General features: G+C 46.7%; 1 protein-coding gene across 2 annotated transcripts in view; it reads right to left on the bottom strand.

The window, feature by feature from the left end:
• The window catches only part of SAMD4A (sterile alpha motif domain containing 4A), a 137,956-nt gene that overhangs the window by 4,682 nt on the left and 117,236 nt on the right, over window positions 1-16,038 (bottom strand). For both annotated transcript variants that reach the window (XM_081911400.1, XM_081911399.1), the window contains 4 exons: window positions 12,963-13,081; window positions 11,175-11,376; window positions 6,510-6,636; window positions 4,600-4,683 (listed from right to left, as the gene is read on the bottom strand). In XM_081911400.1, coding sequence (XP_081767526.1) covers window positions 4,600-4,683; window positions 6,510-6,636; window positions 11,175-11,376; window positions 12,963-13,081 — 532 coding nt within the window. The remainder of the gene's footprint in view (window positions 1-4,599; window positions 4,684-6,509; window positions 6,637-11,174; window positions 11,377-12,962; window positions 13,082-16,038) is intronic.

Raw genomic sequence — 16,038 nt, 5'->3', positions numbered from 1 at the left:
GTACTGCTCCGGCGGGAAGGTAAACGGTGTTTCCATGCGCTGCTCTGGTTCGCCAGAAGCGGCTTAGCCATGCTGGCCACATGACCCAGAAGCTGTACGCCGGCTCCCTCGGCCAATAAAGCTAGATGAACGCCGCAACCCCAGAGTCGGCTACGACTGGACCTAATGGTCAGGGGTCCCTTTACCTTTTAACACTTCATATATTTCTCCTTACAAAACTTCTCGCAGTCCTACTAGCGAAATTTGTTGGTTACAATTGCTTTTCAAATAGTTCATATACTTCTTCCAGTCTTCTGTAAATCTCTGGTCCTGCAGGTTTCAAATCCTTCCTGTCATTTTATCCAATTCTGCATCCTATTCAGGAGGAATTTCAGTGGCAGGCGAGTGAAGGCAAACGATTCCTCTCCTCTCCCGCCCCAAGGAAACTGAGCAATTTAAGAGCACAAGAGCCCTATCCTCTCCTCTGCCAGGGCTGGTCCAGCAGCAGTTCAGCACAGAAACTCAGAGATGAGCAGTAAGTTTGATTTTTTGTACTCGTAGAGACAAAATAGAAATACACAACTGATAGACTATATGGAACTAGCAGAAATGACTGGCAGAATCCGAGACCTGGGAGAGGAAGCAGTGGAAGAGGATTGGAAGAAATTTAAGGACTATTTACAAAAATATTGCAAATTGTATGAGTGTTAAGAAGGATGCAAGATTGAAAATAACATGGCACCACTAAGCTAGTTGAAAAGAATATGAAGACAAGTGAAATTTAAGAAAAGATAAATTTTGGATAAATATTATGTCTAAATTAAGTATTTAAGTTTTAGATAAAAGTATCTAAAGTTAGGGACACAATATTGGAAAATTACAAAATAAGAATTGAAACAAGGTGATAAATTGCTGGTTAAAGTTTTATAAATCAGGAACACAGGAACGAGAGATGTGAGGAAGTCCAAAAAGCGAAGAAAATATGGTTATTATCTAATTGATTCTGTTGCGGTATGCTTTTTGTATAAGGTGTAAGTGCTTTTTCTTTTTTTTCTTTTTTGTTGTTTTTTCTCTTCTTTATTGTATTAATAAAATCTTTAATATTTTTTTTTTTTTTTTAAAGAAATACACGGGCAGGACTAGCCCTGGTGAGAACTGAGGATCTGAGCTCCCCACTTCCTCCTAAGGCTCCTCCTCAGGACAGGAGAAGGAAACAGGGGAGCTGGCAGGTGGCTGGGGATCTGTTGCAGCCTCAGACTGCTCCTCCTCCTCCTCTACTTCCGTCTCGCCTAAACCTGCTGCTTGCTCAGCCTCCAACCTGCCTGCAACGCCTTCTTCCTCTGGTCTGCCTCCTGCGTCCCACCATCATTCTCCTGGCTCGGGGCTTTCCCCCTCTGATGCTGCCCTGGGGGGATTTCCCCACCATTCCTCCTCGTCTAGCCAGACCCTGACCTCCTGCGGTTGCCAGAGCACAGACATCATGTGCCATGCATATAATAATAATAATAATAATAATAATAATAATAATGGTACCCCGTCCATCTGACTGGGTTGCAACAGCCACTCTGGCCAGCTTGCAAAATATACAAAAACATAACAATACAGCAAACAATAAAAACTCCCCTATACAGTACGTTTCCGAGCACAATTCAAAGTGTTGGCGCTGACCTTTAAAGCCCTACGCGGCCTCGGTCCAGTATACCTGAAGGAGCGCCTCCACCCCCATTGTTCAGCCCGGACACAGAGGTCCAGCTCCGAAGGCCTTCTGGTGGTTCCCTCATTCCGAGAAGTGAGGTTACAGGGAACCAGGCAGAGGGCCTTCTTGGTGGTGGCGCCCGCCCTGTGGAACGCCCTCCCACCAGATGTCAAGGAAATAAGCAACTTTTAGAAGACATCTGAAGGCGGCCCTGTTTAGGGAAGTTTTTAATGTTTGATGTTTTATTGTGCTTTTAATATTCTGTTGGGAGCAGCCCAGAGTGGCTCAAAATAAATTATTATTATTACTTATTTTTATTACTTTTTATAATATTTTTATTATTATTACTTAATTATTATTACTTACACGACATGCTCAGTTTTTAATGTTTGATGTTTTATCGCTTTTTCCTTATTATTAAAATTCTGCTGGGAGCCACCCAGAGTAGCTGGGGAAATAATAGTAGTAGTAGTAGTAGTAGTAGTAGTAATAATAATAATAATAATAATAATAATAATAATAATAATAATATGCAGGTGTGTCTTCGGGTGTCTTCTAAAGGCTGCAGAGTTACATATCTCCTTGGCATCTGATGGGGGGGCCTGCCACAGGGCAGGCGCCACCACTGAGAAGGCCCTCTGCCTGGTTATACACTTCTGCCGCATCTCCTCTTACTGGATGTTTTCTAAGCTAAGACGTCTCGCACACGAGTTGCCCCATCCCTTCGGCTGCTTGGGTCGCCCTTTTGCGAACCTTTCGCAGCTCTGCAGTCTCCCTCTGCGAACGAGGCAAACCAGGAGGAGGGCACAGGGAGATGGGGTGGGAGGAAGGGCGAAGCGTCTGCCCTTTCAAACTTCAGCCCCCAAAGATGCTCTCCATTTAGCACATGAGCCAGACGGAGGAAATGTTTCTGGGGACGGGGGCTGTGGCACAGATGGGGGAAAGGAGAGAGACACATACAAACACTGCCATGTTTTGTTCAGCGGCAACTCAGCCTACGGTCTACAGCCAACTATTACAGCTCTCCCCGCTAAATAATTGTGGAAAGTGCTCCAATCCTCAGATTCATCCCCCTGGGGGCTTTTTAGACTTATGGGGGGGGGAGAGAGAAAGGAAAAAGATGAAAGAAGGGAGCTTGCTCAGGTCTCCTTTCAGAAAAGCAAACAAACAGCAAAACCACCTGAGCTCAAAACTCAACGACCCCTTTCTTTAAAACGTTATTTATAGCGCTGCTCGGCGGGGCATCCTTGGTCTAGCATTGCTGAATGAAAACAACCAGCGAGGAACAAGATCCTTGGAATGTCTCGGCAAGATTCCTTTCAAAGCAGCTGCAGGAAAAAATAGGAATTCCTCCCCCCCCCCCTTCCCGCCTGCCCCCGTCCCTTACTAACATAGCTGATCCACTTTCAGGCTTAAGTTGGTGAGTAATGGAAGTGGAAAACATGGCCTTTCCCCTTCCTCTTTCCCCTCTCAACCAGAATTTTTATTTTATCCCGAGACCTGTGGGTATAGGACTGTAGACAAGCAAGCCAGTTTTTAATGATTTTAGCGGCCACTGCATTCAACGACTAACAGTGCAATTGGTTTGTGGCAGGGGTTGGGAACTTCGGGGGCCGAAACCCAGCCAGGTGGGAGGGGTACAAATAAATAATAATAATAATAATAATGAGAATACTTGTGATGTCTCTCATCTCCAGCCACAAACCCACAGATACACTACAGACCATGTGGATGGAGTTTGTGAATCGGCCGTGGTCCACGGGCTACAGCTTGGGAACTCCAGAGCTGTTAATTAACACTAGAATTGTGTTATTCTGATTTTGCAGCTGAGCATCTACAGCTCATGGGACGCGGGTGGCACTGTGGGTTAAACCACGGAGCCTAGGACTTGATGATCAGAAGGTCGGCAGTTCGAATCCCCGCAACGGGGTAAGCTCCCGTTGCTTGGTCCCTGCTCCTGCCAACCTAGCAGTTCGAAAACATGTCAAAGTGCAAGTAGATAAATAGGTACCACTCCGGCGGGAAGGTAAACGGTGTTTCCGTGCGCTGCTCTGGTTCGCCAGAAGCGGCTTAGTCATGCTGGCCACATGACCCAGAAGCTGTACGCTGGCTCCCTCGGCCAATAAAGCGAGATGAGCGCCGCAACCCCAGAGTCGGTCACAACTGGACCTAATGGTCAGGGGTCCCTTTACCCTTTACTTTATCTACAGCTCATAGCTGGGGTAGCCAGCATGGTGGGCCCCAGGTGTTCTTGGTGCCCAACTCCAGCAAGGCCAAAGGTCAGGGAGTGATGGAAGATGTAGTCTAACAGCATCTAAAGGGCCCTAGATTGTTGGCTACTCTTGGTCCATCCTAACAAACCAAACTGACTCGTAATAATTCCCCCTGGACCAAGAAGTAGGAATGGCCAAGAAGGAGACAACAGAGATGAAATTTAGCAAGACAACACATTTATCTCACAAGAGTTCCTAGAATCATACAAACTTTAGATATTTGAAGATGGCTATTCTATTGCTTCCCAGCCTTCTCTTGTCCAGGCTAAGCATATCCAACTCCTTCAACCGTTCCTCATAAGGTTTGGTTGACTTTCCCTACACAATTCATTATGGTAACTTCAGTAGGTAGCAAAATGGTTTTAACAGAAACCGAACTGTAGCTGAATGGAAACGCTGTGCATTGCAATAAAAGCAGGACAGGACAGAAATTGCTTTCTCCTTGTATCCCAAGCTCTGACCCTTCCCCAAAGGGCTTCTGTCTCTCTCTGTGTGCCTTTCTCTCCCCCCCAAAAAAAATCTCAATCCCTTAAACTGCAGCTTGACATGACTCAATCCGGAATTCTACTGTCTTCCTGTGTGTCATGTGTGGATGGGATCTCAGGACATTTCTGACACAGAAAAGAGGTTGGAAACAAGAGAAGCGCTTACCTCCAAGTGCATGTTCTGTCATACTGAGGCACAACGACTCCAGCCTATTGTTGATGTCAGGTTCTGTCACTGGTACCTGGAACTCTGCAGAAAAAACAGAAAGTGTGTTTCCACGAGAATAGGAAATATCTGCAGCGTAGCTGGAGGCACTTCCTGCATGTGGAAGGAAATCCAGGCTGCAAATCTAGTTAAGGCAAAAGTTTTTCCTTCTGGAGAATTATATTATTATTATTATTATTATTATTATTATTATTATTATTATTATTCTCCATTCTGGGCCGAGTAGGGAACTTGTCCACCTCTTTTCATCTGGGAGATTGCAGTCAAATACAACTAGTTAGTGGACAAAGGGGTAAAGGACCACAGAGTTGTATTGCTAGATAGTCTCAGCCAGGCTACGCCATAGTCTATTCTGCAAAGGAAGTGAAGCCTTTCTGCTTCTTTTCTCTCTCTCTGCAACCAAGGAGGACATGTGTAAGCTTGCTCCTGAGCTTACAGCACATATTTGGAACTACATTCTGTATTGCACGCAGCAATGCATGACTGAGACCTTGAATCTGTAAGTAAAGCATTTTAAACTTACTTAACATGTGTGGTCTGCTCATTTCAAGAGCGGTAGAAAGAGGTCACCTGCTGTGTGCAGCTGAATGGGATATAAAGGTTTAAGAACCTATATTCCTAACGCTTTACTGTTGCTTAACTTTTGCGAGTTTAATCTCTGCTACTGGGGCTCTCTTCCTACAGGAACATGACGTTTTGAATCCAGGCACCCAGCCGTTTTCTGTCACTGCTCACCCACACACCTGGATCCACAGGGATCCATATATTTAATCTCCCACATTTCCCTCCTAACCTGACGGTTTAAAAGCACCACCTAAAAATAGTCTTAAAAGACTTTGGAATCCGAGACCAAGGAGAAGAGACGGTGGAAGAAGATTGGAAGAAATTTAAAGATTATTTACAGAAACATTGTAAAATTAATGAATGTTAGAAGGGTGTTGGAATGAAGTTATATGGCTTTAGCAGAAATGCTATAAAGAATTAAGTAAAAATAGATTGTTAATGGGCTAAAGGGGGAAAAGTAAGGTTAGATTGTGTCAAGACAAATTATAGGACAAAAACTGAGAAAGATGGAAAGGATTTGCTGAAATAGCTAACTGAACTAGAATACAAAAAAGGGAGGTGTGAGGAGGTCAATGAAACAAGTAAATGAAAGATAAGTTATGGGAATATTCAATGTGTTTTTAATTGTTTTTGTTTTTTAAGATAAGTAGTGTTTTCTGTTTTTTTCTGTATTGTTTTGTTTTGTTTAACTTTGTTTTTTCTTTTTTTTCTTTCTGTAATCCTTAAACCTCTAATAAACATTACTTTAAAAAAACAAAACAATTACAAGACTTTGGAGTGTGGTGGCACTGGTGGAGGGAGATTGCAAGCTTGCCAAATGTCCACTCTATCGCTTAGGCGAGCTGTTGGCATGCTTCCAAGGAAATGGGGGCAATTTGGCAGGCCCCAGCTGGCTCCAGCCCACTGGCCGGTAGCCGGGCAATCTCCTGGCCTTGGCTCAGCATGAAACAGCAACCCGCAGCTTCAGAAGCTGGAGCACGCTCTAATCAGCAGAGTTAATAACACGCAACAGAAGTGGGAGGAGACGGCTGTGAGAGCATATTTACAGGTAGTTTATTCATCATACATCAGGACAAAGGAAAAACATGTCTTCCCCCCCTTCGTGTCGGAGAGCAAGCAGCAAAAGCTATGCACACAAACGGAAGTTCCCAGCAAGCTGTGCTGGAGTGTAAACAGACATGTGTCATACAACTATCCACACATCTGTTTTAAGGTGGAACGGAACATTCTAACAGAGATAAGATGAGGGGGAGGACTGGCAAAGGAGCAAGACGTCTTTGGCCTACCTGGCTGCTGAAACATAAGCATGGTTTGCGGAGAGGTGTGCACCGGCAGCGAGCGCGTCCTCTGCACAGAGCTGTGAGTCCGGCTGGGCATGCTGTTGCTCCCTCCAGGGTTTGCAAACCAAAGGTTCTGTAAGGGAGAAGAACATGCACTGTCAAGCTGCAAAATGCAGAGAGCAACAGGGGATGAAGGTACAAGATGCTACCCCAGGCTGGCTGTGTACACTCTATAGGGACCTATAGGGACGCAGCTGGTGCTGTGGTCTAAACCACTGAGCCTCTTGGGCTTGCCGATCAGAAGGTTGGCAGTGCGAATCCCAGCAACGGAGTAATCTTCCGTTGCTCTATCCCAACTCCTACCAACCTAGCAGTTCGAAAGCACGCCAGTGCAAGTAGATAAATAGGTACCGCTCTGGCGGGAAGGTAAACGGCATTTCCGTGCGCTCTGGCTTCCGTCACAGTGTCCCGTTGCGCCAGAAGCAGTTTAGTCCTGCTGGCCACATGACCCAGAAAGCTGTCTGTGGACAAACGCCGGCTCCCTCAGCCACAAAACGAGATGAGCACCGCAACCCCATAGTCACCTTTGACTTGACTTAACCATCCAGGGGTCCTTTACCTTTTACCTTATACCATGGGTAGGCAAACTAAGGCCCGGGGGCTGGATCTGGCCCAATCACCTTCTAAATCCGGCCCACGGATGGTCTGGGAATCAGCGTATTTTTACATGAGTAGAATGTGTCCTTTTCTTTAAAATGCATCTCTGGGTTATTTGTGGGGCCTGCCTGGTGTTTTTACATGAGTAGAATGTGTGCTTTTATTTAAAATGCATCTCTGGGTTATTTATGGGGCACAGGAATGCGTTCATTTCCCTCCCCCCAATAAAATATAGTCCGGCCCCCCACAAGGTCTGAGGGACAGTGGAGCGGCCCCCTGCTGAAAAGGTTTGCTGACCCCTGCTTTACACTCTAGGACCTATCGTGCTGTAGAAGCAGGAAGGCACAAGGGAAATGATCGCCACGACATGGCACACTGGGCAACGCTGGGAAGATTTTGGTTGTGTTGCATACATTAGGTAAAGGTAAAGGGACCTCTGACCATTAGGTCCAGTCGTGACCGACTCTGGGATTGAGGCGCTCATCTCGCTTTATTGGCCGAGGGAGCCGGAGTCCAGCTTCCGGGTCATGTGGCCAGCATGACTAAGCCGCTTCTGGCGAACCAGAGCAGTGCACGGAAACGCCGTTTACCTTCCCACCGGAGTGGTACCTATTTATCTACTTGCACTTTGACGTGCTTTTGAACTGCTAGGTTGGCAGGAGCAGGGACCAAGCAACGGGAGCTCACCTCGTCACGGGGATTCGAACTGCCGACCTTCTGATCGGCAAGTCCTAGGCTCTGTGGTTTAACCCAAGCAGCAAATCCAACTCCCGAGCCCTTGAGTTTTGTTAAATGGCCAGTCTCTCTCCAAGGCTGGCCTCATCGTGCAGAGCTTCCCGTCAGATTCTTTCTGTAGCTGACTCACATGGTCTTGATCAACTGGTGTAGGAGTGGATTAAGAACGTAAGAATAGCCGGCTGGATCAGGCCCATGGCCCATCCAGCCCAGCACCCTGTTCTCACGGAGGCCAGCCCTACGGGAAACCAGCACGCAGGATCCAAGCACGAGCCCTCTCCTCGGTCCTGCGGTTTCCAGCAACTGGTATTCCAGAAGCATTTGTCCAATGCTCTTTCAAAGCCGCCCATCCCTGCCTCATGTGGCAGTGAGTTCCGCGGTTTAACTACGCACTGCGTGAAGAAAATACCTTTCCCCTCCCCTCTCTGCTGACTCTCCCAGCATTCAGCGTCACTGGATCTGCAGGAGTTCTGGGGTTACAAGAGAGGGAGAAGAACTTTTCTCTCGCCATGCTCAATTGCATAAATTTCTATCATGTTGCCCTCCCTTGTCCTCTTCTCTAACCTAAACGGCTCCAGACCCAGCTCACAATTCCCCCTCACATCGCTGCTTACATCTTGTGCAAGGTTTTAACTTTCTAAATGCCGCACTTGTTTTTATTTTAAGAAGAAGGCGTATACCTGCGCCTGAATATGCAACTCCACCCCCCAGTCCTTTCCTCAAAGCATTCCCTCCCTCCCCCCCCCCCCGCCTGATCTCCTCTTCCTCCCCTTTACAGGACCTCTTTTTGCAGCAAGGACGAGAGTGAAAACAGGAAATGCCTAAAGATCATTCTGGCTCCCTTTCTTTTCTATCAAAGCCCAAGAAGGAAACAATGCCTTATGAGGAACGGCTAAGGGAGCTGGGCATGTTTAGCCTGGAGAAGAGGAGGTTAAGGGGCGATATGATAGCCATGTTCAAATATATAAAAGGATGTCCCATAGAGGAGGGAGAAAGGTTGTTTTCTGCTGCTCCAGAGAAGCGGACACGGAGCAATGGATCCAAACTACAAGAAAGAAGATTCCACCTAAACATTAGGAAGAACTTCCTGACAGTAAGAGCTGTTCGACAGTGGAATTTGCTGCCAAGGAGTGTGGTGGAGTCTCCTTCTTTGGAGGTCTTGAAGCAGAGGCTTGACAACCATATGTCAGGAGTGCTCTGATGGTGTTTCCTGCTTGGCAGGGGGTTGGACTCGATGGCCCTTGTGGTCTCTTCCAACTCTATGATTCTATGATTCTAAGGACCTAGTTTCAGTCCAACGAAGGAAAGTGGTGAAAAAGCAACCTCCCCACCTCACCTCACCCCTCCAATTCCAGTTTAAATATTTGTTCGCAACAGCCCCCCTTTCTCCCCATGGACTTGTTAAAAATTCATTTGTACAGATCGCCTTGTTGGTAGGCGAACTCATGGGTAGGCAAACTAAGGCCCGGGGGCCGGATCTGGCCCAATCACCTTCTGAATCCGGCCCACGGACGGTCCGGGAATCAGCATGTTTTTACATGAGTAGAATGTGTGCTTTTATTTAAAATGCATCTCTGGGTTATTTGTGGGGCATAGGAATTCATTCATTCCCCCCAAATAGTCCGGCCCCCCACAAGGTCTGAGGGACAGTGGAACGGCCCCCTTCTGAAAAAGCTTGCTGACCCCTGGTTCAGATCAAGACCCATCTGGTTTTTCAGCAACAGCCAGCAAGATGCTCCTGGGAGGCCATTTCTGCTGTCTGCGGGAGAGCTTCTCCTGCAAATATCAAATTTCTCCTGCTCTGCAGTAACTCAGACCTGGGCTTTTAGTGTGGCGGCTTCTGCCCTGTGGAATAGCATCCCTGTCGAGATGCGACAGGTGCCTGCTAACTGCACTTTCCAGAAACAGCTGAAGACAGTTTCATTCCTAGAGATTTTTCTCAGCTGGCAAAAGGGGGTCTTTACCAAAGAGCGTCCACTCATTAGGGTATCAGTCTTCTTTAAGTGCATTTGTCGTTTCCGGGTTCTTAACTGCTTTTAATTATCTTTGGTATAAATCGCCTTGCGACGGTGGTTTAGGAGGCAACTCATCCGTCAAAGATGATCATGATAACAATAATAATAAACAATTTAAATGGTTCCTTCCTTATTTATTTATAACAGCTATCTCAGATAGTGTTTCAATACTGTATTGTATCTCGTCCACCCGGGAGAAGGAAAACTCTGATCCTAAATCTTAGCTGCCTTGCAGGAGATCTTCGGGAGAAGAAAGGGCTGAGGAGTAAACCCAAATCTGGAGTGGGGTCTCTGGGGTGGTTGGATGACGCCAGATGAGCGGGGTATGAACAAATAAATAAATACCGTATTTTTCGCTCTATAGGACGCACTTTTTCCCCTCCCAAAAGTAAGGGGAAATGTGTGTGCGTCCTATGGAGTGAATGCAGGCTCCTTGGCTTCAGCGATAGCAACGCAAAGCCTCCAAAGCACAGAGGGAACGCTCCGTAAGCGCTCCAGAGGCTTTGCGTTGCTTTTGCTGAAGCCTGGAGAGCGAGAGGGGTCGGTGCGCACTGAACCCTCTCGCTCTCCAGGCTTCAGGGATAGCCGCCTGAAGCCTTTGGAGGAGTGGGACCTCGCGCTGTGCTCTGAAGGCTTCGGGTTCCTTTTGCTGAAGCTGGCAGAGCAAGACTCTCCTGGCTTCAGCAGAGAGGGAGAGCTGCACAGCGCCCCTTCAGCCAAGCGGGAGGAGAAATGAGAGGTGCTCCGTTTCTCCTGCCGCTTCACTGAAGGGGCGCTGAGCAGAGAGGGGGAGAATTTTTTTTTTCTTGTTTTCCCCCTCTAAAACAAGGTGCGTCCTATGGTCGGGTGCATCCTATAGAGCGAAAAATACGGTAACAAAAATAATAATTGTACGCCTCCTTCCAACAACTCCTGTTGCCAAGCTACTACCAAATACAACATTCTGCTTACCAATGGACCACTCTCGACACCAACAACCCATCCTGGGCCCTCAATCATAACCATAACAGCGGAAATTGAGGGTTATTCCCTGTTGTTTGCTTGCAGAGCTCACGAGATAGACTGCCCTTTGGCGTGGAGGCTCCACTGAGCTAACAAGCTACGGACAGGTTTCTGGTCCTTGTCCTGTTTGCACCTTTCTCTTCCGAAGACATCGAAACTGGTGGCCGTCCTTGGCATCTGGGTAATGCCGTTAGTTATCTAGATGGGACCTGGGCCTGATCCAAGAGGGGTCCCCATAAGGTCTTAAGGAGCTGGTACCCACCTGTCTCCCTTGCTTCAGGATGGTGGGGTTGGTGGCCGTGCTGCGCTGGCTGGCTCCCAGAAGGCCGCTGGAGCCCAGGAGACCCAGCCGCGTGGTAGGCAGGTTCCGGGAAGGGATCTGGAACTGGCGCGGGTTCCGGCGGCCCATTCCTGCACCTACAGATCCAGCTGTTGGCAGGGAGTTCGACTGGCCGAAACCTCGGCTGGAAAAGAACAAACACACCGGCTTACCTCTGCTACCCCAGGGGCATTATTTGGAACCAAAGATTCAGCCGACCGGTGCTGCTGCTTAAAATGAAGAATCATGCAGGCGTCCCTTAATTCCAAATATATATCGCGGTGGTTTTTTGGTTTAATGGCTTTACGTTTGCACTTTTTGTTCCTCATCAGACAGTAGTGTTTCCACCTGCCTTGCCCCACCTTGCCTTCCCCAGACTATGATTTGTATGTTTTGTGGTGTGGTATTTATGGTTTTCCCAGTAGTGATGTATGGAAGTGAGAGCTGGACCATAAAGAAGGCTGATTGCCGAAGAATGGATGCTTTTGAATTCTGGTGCTGGAGGAGACTCTTGAGAGTCCCATGGACTGCAAGAAGATCCAACCTCTCCATTCTGAAGGAAATCAGCCCTGAGTGCTCACTGGAAGGACAGATCCTGAAGCTGAGGCTCCAATATTTTGGCCACCTCATGAGAAGAGAAGACTCCCTGGAAAAGACCCTGATGTTGGGAAAGATGGAGGGCACAAGGAGAAGGGGACGACAGAGGACGAGATGGTGGGACAGTGTTCTCGAAGCTACCAGCATGAGTTTGATCAAACTGCGGGAGGCAGTGGAAGACAGGAGTGCCTGGCGTGCTCTGGTCCAGGGGGTCACGAAGAGTCGGACACGACTAAAAGACTAAACAACAACAACGCATTGTGATTTGCTGTTACTTTTATTGATTAGTAAAAGGTAAAGGTACCCCTGCCCGTACGGGCCAGTCTTGCCAGACTCTGGGGTTGTGCGCCCATCTCACTCAAGAGGCCAGGGGCCAGCGCTGTCCGAAGACACTTCCGGGTCACGTGGCCAGCGTGACATCGCTGCTCTGGCGAGCCAGAGCTGCACACGGAAACGCTGTTTACCTTCCCGCTAGAAAGCGGTCCCTATTTATCTACTTGCACCCGGAGGTGCTTTCGAACTGCTAGGTTGGCAGGCGCTGGGACCGAGCAGCGGGAGCGCACCCCGCCGCAGGGATTCGAACCGCCGACCTTTCGATCGGCAAGTCCTAGGCGCTGAGGCTTTAACCCACAGCGCCACCTGCGTCCCTTCTTTTATTGATTATAGGTTGGTAATTCTTTATTGTGGTCAGTGATGGAGAAAGCCTCTCAGGCACCTGGGACGGCGTGCCCAGGGCCAGGGCGAATCGCCCATGGGGCAGGGCACGGCCTGTCCCTATGAGTGCCGCGCCCCCTTGCCCTATGCGTGCACAGCCAGATGGGAGGGGTATAAATAATAAATTATTATTATTATTATTTGCCTGATATTTTTAATTGCTGCTGTATTTCCTGCCTCCTCTAGGGTGACTCCGCTCATTGGCTCCCCCCGAACCTAGTGGCCCGCTAAAGACTTCTGGATTAGGCTGGTCTAGACTTTTTGCAGGGTGACACTCAAGCCTTGACCTCCGGCCTCCCACCCACACGCAGCGGTATCGAAACATCAGTGTGGCTCCCTGCGCCAGAGAAGGGACACAGCCAAGAACCCCAGCCACTCTCCCAGGCCCCATATTCGGAAGAGAAAAGGCCCCAAACCTACGTTCTCTGCTGCCGATACCCCGAGAGATCGAGGATGGATTTCCGAGGGAAAGCCCTGAAGAGTTTTTGCACCTGCTGTTTCCATGACAACAACCTTTTCTTCTGCGTCTCTGTGAACGCCTGCCCAAAAGAAAGGGGGGGGGAGAGGAGAGGAGGCAACATCAGAAATAATAATAATAATAATAATAATAATAATAATAATAATAATAGGATGCCCCCGAGTTGTTAATAAAAAAACATCTTCGCAAATACGGAATTCTAAAATGGGAGAACCTTTGCCTGGGACCTGTTGGGGAAGGGCCGGTAATAAAAATATATAGTAATGAAGGGGGATCTTTACAATTTTAATGCCTAATAGGCTTGACGCAACCTTTGGACAAAGAGGGTTTGAGCCCTGGGCGCTTTGCTGCATGTGAGTTGTTTGGAGGGGACAACACAGAGCAAGGTTTTTGAACAATATCCACTCTGAGTGTCTCCACCTCCATCGTTCTGCCCGGACACTGAGGTCCAGCGCTGAGGGCCTTCTGGCAGTTCCCTCGCTGAAAGAAGCCAAGTTACAGGGAACCAGGCAGAGGGCCTTCTCGGTAGTGGCGCCTGCCCTGTGGAACGCCCTCCCACCAGATGTCAAAGAGAAAAACAACTACCAGACTTTTAGAAGACATCTGAAGGCAGCCCTGTTTAGGGAAGCTTTTAATGTTTAATAGACTATTGTATTTTAATATTCTGTTGGAAGCCGCCCAGAGTGGCTGGGGAAACCCAGCCAGATGGGTGGGGTATAAATAATAAATTATTATTATTATTATTATTATTATTATTATTATTATTATTATTATTATTATTATTAATAATAATAATACCTAGGTACCTACGGGACTGTTTCTCCTGGTATGCCCTGCAGAGGATCTTAAGGTCCACAAATGACAACATTTTGGAGGTCCCAAGTTGCAAGGAGATTCGATTGGTCTCAGTTAGGGCCGGGGCCTTTTCAGCACTGGCCCCAGCTTGGTGGAACGCTCTGTCACAAGAGACCAGGGCCTTGTGGGACTTGACATCTTTCTATGATTCTATGTGTGGGATTGACATGGGAGGACAGTGCCCAGTTCAGTGGGGAAGTCTGATGAGGGGCTCCAACCATGTCCATTTGAACGTGGGAAGAATAATCTCCACAGTCAGGAACCGTGTGAAATCTGTATTTTGTTTATTTAGAGTATTTGTACACCCCCCACCCCACAGCCGGAAAGGCTTACATGAAATCAAAAAAGAAGAAACAAAACAAATTTCCTTCCAGTAGCACCTTAAAGACCAACTAAGTTATTTCTTGGTATGAGCTTTCGTGTGCATGCACACTTCTTCAGATACACTGAAACAGAAGTTAAATTTGTTTTGTTTTGACTATGGCAGACCAACACGGCTACCTATCTGTAACTCAAAAAAGAAGGCATTCCCTACACACGGGCTTACATTCTAATGAAGAAACAGACAAATGAATAAAAATACAACACTAAGGGCCAAGGACAGAATAGATAAATAAAACTCAGACACCAGTTTCTAGGTCCTGATTCCTATACAGTGGTGCCTTGGTTCTCAAACGCCTTGGCTCTCAAACGCCTTGGTTCTCAAACACTGAAAACCCAGAAGTGTTCCAGTTTTCAAGTGTTTTTCGGAAGCTGAACATCCGATGCAGCTGTCGGCTTTTGTTTCCAGAGCTCCTGCACCAATCAGAAGCTGTGCCTTGGTTTTCGAACATTTCAGAAGTCAAACAGACTTCCGAAACGGATTAAATTTGGTGCTTTGGTCAGCCAATTGGTGCCAAAGAAGGATAGAACTTTCTTCATGTATGCTACAACAGCAGCAAGAATACTCATTGCAAAGTACTGGAAGACACAAGATCTACCCACCCGGGAAGAATGGCAGATGAAGGTGATGGACTATATGGAACTGGCGGAAATGACTGGAAGAATCCGAGACCAGGGAGAAGAGTCGGTGGAAGAAGATTGGAGGAAATTTAAAGACTATTTACAGAAACATTGCAAAATTAATGAATGTTAGAATGACGTTGGAATGAATTTATGTGATCTTAGCAGAAATGTTACAAAGATTTAGGAAAAAACAGACTGTTAATTGGTTTAAGGAGGGAAGGTAAAGCTATATAAATATCAAGATAAATTACAGGACAAAATTCGAAAAGAGGGAAAGGATTTGCTGGAATGGATAATTGACCTAGAATACAAAAAAGGGAGGTGTGAGAAGGTCAGGGAAATAAGCTAATGAAAGATAAGTAATGGGAAGATTTGTGGTATTTTTCCTTTTTTTTCCTTTTCGCTTAATAGATTTTAATTCTGTTTTTTCTTTTTTCTTTTTTGTATTTTATCCTTTTTTTTGTTTAAAATGATGTTTTTTGTTTTCTCTTTTTGTGCCTCTAAAATTTTTAATAAATATCTTATAAAAAAAATGGTGCTTTGGTTTTTGCTATTTATTTTGCATTTTTGCTTTTGAGGCTTTTTCGGTTAATTTGTTTTTGTGACTATGTGGAACCCAGTTCAGCTACTGACTGATTGATTGTATGACTGCGGAAATGGATAAAAGCCCCTCATTCAAACAATGACTGTCATCAGTACAGGTAAGAAAATGGTTTGATTTTCATTTTTATCATCCACAATACTGTCTTATTTATTTTATACTACAGTATATTGATTATCACTTTCATTTTACGGATCAATGGTTTCAGATAGCAAAATTTGTGTTAGATTGCTGTTTTGGGGGTTGTTTTTAAAAGTCTGGAACGGATGAATCCGTTTTGCGTTCCTTTCTATGGGAAAGCACGCCTTGGTTTTGGAATGGACTTCTGGAATGGATTAAGTTTGAGAAGCAAGGTACCACTGTACTGGACAGCCACTCAAAGGAGTCAACTTCTAGGGGCCGACGTCCCTTCAGTCTTCCCCCCTCTGAAATATTTGAGGTACAGGGTGCTCCTCAAAGTTGATGGACACCGCCATTCAAATGGTGTGCATGCATCAAGCCATGTGATTGATTACAATGGTACCTCTGGATGCGAAAAGGGATCCGTTCCGGAACGC

The sequence above is a fragment of the Podarcis melisellensis genome, assembly GCF_964234715.1.
Source record: "Podarcis melisellensis genome assembly, chromosome: 1".
Classification (NCBI taxonomy): domain Eukaryota; kingdom Metazoa; phylum Chordata; class Lepidosauria; order Squamata; family Lacertidae; genus Podarcis; species Podarcis melisellensis.
This window is presented reverse-complemented; position numbering and strand designations above follow the sequence as displayed.